Raw genomic sequence first — 4,520 nt, forward strand, 5'->3', positions numbered from 1 at the left:
TAATAGCCCACCGTATTGCATGTTCGGGTGTGCGAAAATGCTTTCCTTCTCACGTACCAGAGGGAAATACAGCTTCAAAAGGGCATCAAAAAAACGTTTATAATACTGTTCATAATGTTGCAAGCACTCCAATATAGCAGGATATATTCATCCAATGTGACCCCAAAATGCCATGATGAACACAAGTCGCACATTAAGAAAAAAGTGGAATCAAACATTCAAATGCAAAGGTAATACTTGCATTTTTCAATAAACAATACAGCCAACAACACTCCAAGGACCAATACACATTCTACTCAACAGTACTCCAAAGACTACTCTTATGGAGTCATCCCCACTCATCAGCCCTTTGAACAAATACACCCCCTAGGCAGCCTTTCATGTGGATGTACTCCCTTAAAACAACCATGACCATGGAAGGGAGTACAAGCCAACCCACATTGAGCATGTGTTGATTGAGGAATTTCAATTCCCATAGCTGCTTTACTGCACATTTTAGACAAATGCCACCATCGCTTGTCAACGAAACCACCACCTACCTCATGCTGCGATCATCCATGGCTACATTTATACATCTTTGTCAATGAAACTAGCAGCAGCCGATCATCTGACCATAGGGACCTCATCCATTTCATCGCACTCAGTGCCATACTCATCAACACTGGTTCGCACCCCCTTTCGGATTTGTACAGCCATACTCAATACTTCCTAGACGATATAATAACCCTTTTCTACTATTAAAGAAAAGCCGATATTATCGCAGATCTTGTGCCGTTGCACCTTACCCTACCTACCCGGCCAATAAAATTTATCACAATTCTGTTCAACCTTACACAAAGACGAGAGCTACCCAGCCAAATTAGAAAGAACAGTCAAAATAGCCAATGCACAACCCTGCAACATTTTGATATTAGCTTACTTTAAAAACCAACACTCACAAGAGCTTTTTGCAGATGCAAAAGAAAAACAGAAACATAATTGCAAAAGTGTGAGTTTGAAAAGCTTTGTAGCGACGCATATTAAAGTTGCCACCACCCCAAATAGATTGAATAGCCTCATGACAACGTGTTATAATGCTTCCCTCAACTCAGTTATTTCCTCAAGGGAAATCACGACTTATCAAAGCTGCAACCAGTTCTCTGCATTCTGCATGCCATTTGTTTGTCATAAACAGGCGTAACACCTTCAGAGGCCAATACAACACGTACAGGCACAAACCAAGACTGTACCAAGAGGTTAGAAAAATGTGATCTTAAGAAAGCCTAAGGTGCGGCAGAGTAAAATCCAGGTAGAACACTGCCAAGGGTTGGACCGGTGGGCAAGCCGGCCTGCACTGCTTGTGAGTTTGCATAACCACCTCCATACTGTGAATAGGCGACAGAGCCGAACTGCCCAGCTGCCCCACCAGCTCCATACTGGGCATTAGCATATGGCGGTTGACCTGAATAAGCAGTAGCCAGGCTGGCAGGATAAGCCCCTAGAGGCCCTGCTGCTGCTTGAAGCTGCGCTCTTGGATAAGGTGCGATATTGGGATTCACAGCATACCCAGGCTGCATAGGAGAAAGAAGTGTACCCTGAGGATTCACCATCTGCACTTGCGGTTTATCCTTCATTCCATCCATTGCAAGCTTGATCACAACATTACGACCCTATCACAAGACACACAAGTCAGCCAAACTAAATCGAAACGACTACAAAATGACCTAAGTTAGTGATAAACAGAAGACATGCCTCTATATTCTTGTTGGGATCAGCAAGAGCCCTTCGAGCAGCTTCTACAGTTTTGTATGTCATGAAGGCAAAACCTCTGTAGACAACAAAGACTCAATAATACACCAAACGGATCTTCGTCTGTCGCTGCGTTAATTAGAGTTCGATGCATACCGTGACTTATTTGTAGCCTTGTCATAAGCTACAGATCCCTCCTCAATCTCCCCATACTGTGAAAATATATTGATTAATGTCTCTGTCGTAGTGTCATATGATAGGCCACCAATGAAAAGCTTCCTGTGCGCCTGGTCACCAACACCCACAGGAGCATATGTACCCGACACCGCTAAATTACATACGGTAATCCTCCCCTGGAACATAAAAATCACACACATCAAGGAGCCCTCTCCTGGAGCATGAAAAACAGACAATCAAGAAAGCCTCTCCACTTCCTCCATGCAAAACATACATCAACCGTCTTGCTTGGCTCTTTCAGCGCCCTTTGAGCAGAGTCCATGTGCTTATACGTGATGAAGCCAAAACCACGAGACTTTCCAGTAGCTTTATCAACGATAACTGCACCCTCTTCAATTTCTCCAAACTGCTCAAAGACCTGATGTCAAACACAAAGATTAGTAAGAAACCATACGCCATAAGACACAACCACATGGCCCTGTTAGTATATTGGCGCCTTAACCGCGAACTTTCATCCCCATCCAAATCTCATGCCCTAGGAATGGGTCTTGTCACAAACAAGCAGCATGTCCACCGCGGCCAAGTACAAACAAGCAGTCAATTCGAAGGCAGCACTGCAAAAAGCTCAACTGAACACATCAATATCAACAAGCCTGACAGGCAAGCAAGCAATCCATGCACTCACATCACGCAAAGTCTCTGAAGAAGTCTCCCAAGACAGCCCACGCACAAACAGCTTCCGATGGGCAGGATCCTTGCTTGCAATATCCCTAATTTCATCTGCAATCGCAGGGTATTGTAAACCTCTGCATTATACCAACCACAAGCATGACCAGTCAATCAAGTCACGGGCACATTGTGCACTCTACAAGCATGACATAGAGCAAAACCAGTAAAAGACTGTTGTCCCACCTTAGAAGGGGGGAAAAAAGAGAAAATCCAAGAGGAAATAAAATAGGGAGCTACACAAGCACAAAAGTAGACGCAATTCCAATTCGAAGAGACTCGATGACACATATCTACATGTGCATAGATGATGACGGCTTCAGATATTACTGGCCCCAGTAAGAATAGACCAAACACTTTCATGTACATAGCCAAATCACTGATACAGAATACATACAAGGACAAAACATGTAAAACAAAAAATACCAGAATTGAGAAATACGCATCAAACAGAAAGGAAGGCTACAATTAGATGCAAATGAGCAAACAGCATATGACTAAAACACTCTGATAAGAAAAAGGAAGAAGACGGCACAAATATGTAAGTAGCCAAGTGCACCGCAAGCTTGCGCCGCATTTAGTTACATACATGTAACACGAAGCATTGAACGAATTCCTGAGCATGCCCCAAATATATAAAAGCACAACACAAAGCATGCCCAAACAAACGCATGAGGAATCCACAACATGCTATGATGCTGATAGTAATAGAATCTACTGATACAACAGGGTAGGCTATCATCACTTCTCAAGATTTGGGTTAAGAAGCATACGCGTTCATGAGCAAGTTAACAAGCTGTTCCTTGCTGAGTGGTTCAAGAAGCATCCTCACATCGTCCCTAGTGAGTAAAGGAGTAGAACCGTTGCTCTCGTCTAGCTTCCTTTTCTTTGTATCCTCTGCAGGGTACTCCATGATTTCCTATGTGAAATACAGGCTTAATCTGCACAAGTTCATAGAATCCTTTAATACCTCTCGTTTCAAGTGAGCCCAGTCCTGCTCTCTCTCTCTCTCTCTCTCTCTCTCTCTCTCTCTCTCTCTCGCGCGCGCGCGCGCGCGCGCGTACGCATACACACAGGAGCGCGATGAAGAAATTACATACCTCCGTCGTCTCGTGAGTTTGTGAATTTCAGGAAAGACAGGCTGTGTTTCCTAACCCTATACGAGAGAAGAGGGTCGGTTGTTGGTCGCCCAAAAAGTAAATCGAGTGAGCTGAACGGGAAAAGCTCCTCTCCACCCACGAACGGCAGGTTCCCGTTCATAGTCCTAGAGCACGCGTGATACATGACCCTACGTTCAGCTCCGTTGAGGCATCCCAAGCTCCCTTCACCTTTGTGCATTGATTTTTTATCGCTTCTCCACCCAACAAATCGAAAAGTGAGTAGCATGTTGTCAAGACAAGGGGGGGCAAGGCCGGCTAGGGATATGAGTTCATGGGCTTCTTAGGATAGGGCTCAGAGCCAACTATTAAACAATGTGGATGGGTGGAGATGAGTATGCATTAGTTCTCTTGTCCTCTCAATGGCATCAGATAAGTTAGTTTCTAGGGAGGAGGGTCGTGGAGGATACCCCCACAACTTGCATATGCATGGGCATGTAAAAGCTTCCATGACAAGTTTGAATGAATTGTGAGCCACATGGGAAGTAGGTCTCACACACAGGGATGGTCGAGCTTTAATCTTGGAAGATTCCAACAACAAATGTCTGCTCCATAAAAGGAGATGCTCGAGAAGTTTTTGAGCCCTTGTAACAAAAAGTGATTGTAATTTTTTTGTCAAAATATGATTAGATCTTTGTTCAATTTTTATTAATGCAAAATTTGGAGCTATGAGCTTCTAAGTTCTATCATAAGTTAGACAATTTGCCAAGATAGGTCACTTATGTTTGAAGC

General features: G+C 43.9%; 1 protein-coding gene across 2 annotated transcripts; it reads right to left on the reverse strand.

Annotated features, from left to right (window-relative positions):
* Nucleotides 1–952: 952 nt before the first annotated feature.
* LOC147452358 (UBP1-associated protein 2C-like) lies at nucleotides 953–3,850 on the reverse strand. 2 transcript variants are annotated; one of them, XM_086518078.1, is made up of 7 exons: nucleotides 3,732–3,850; nucleotides 3,405–3,572; nucleotides 2,591–2,711; nucleotides 2,180–2,323; nucleotides 1,885–2,081; nucleotides 1,732–1,807; nucleotides 953–1,649 (listed from the first exon to the last, which is right to left on the reverse strand). In XM_086518078.1, the coding sequence occupies exons 2-7, from the start codon at nucleotides 3,542–3,544 to the stop codon at nucleotides 1,263–1,265; spliced, it is 1,065 nt and encodes a 354-aa protein (XP_086374204.1). In that variant the 5' UTR covers nucleotides 3,545–3,572; nucleotides 3,732–3,850; the 3' UTR covers nucleotides 953–1,262. The 2 variants fall into 2 exon arrangements, with proteins under 2 accessions (XP_086374204.1, XP_086374205.1); XM_086518079.1 differs by lacking the exon at nucleotides 3,732–3,850 and having other exon boundaries at nucleotides 3,405–3,663.
* Nucleotides 3,851–4,520: the final 670 nt, after the last annotated feature.

Source organism: Adiantum capillus-veneris, chromosome 8 (genome assembly GCF_014529385.1).
Source record: "Adiantum capillus-veneris isolate H3 chromosome 8, ASM1452938v2, whole genome shotgun sequence".
In the NCBI taxonomy this organism is placed as follows: Eukaryota; Viridiplantae; Streptophyta; class Polypodiopsida; order Polypodiales; family Pteridaceae; genus Adiantum; species Adiantum capillus-veneris.

Coding starts and splice junctions, on each gene's coding strand:
- LOC147452358 (XM_086518078.1), bottom strand. CDS start 3,544: ATGGAGTACCCTGCAGAGGATACAAAGAAAAGGAAGCTAGACGAGAGC. Junction 2,712..3,404: donor GTTAACTTGCTCATGAACGC/GTATGCTTCTTA, acceptor GGTATAATGCAG/AGGTTTACAATACCCTGCGA. Junction 2,082..2,179: donor AGCCAAGCAAGACGGTTGAT/GTATGTTTTGCA, acceptor TTTATGTTCCAG/GGGAGGATTACCGTATGTAA.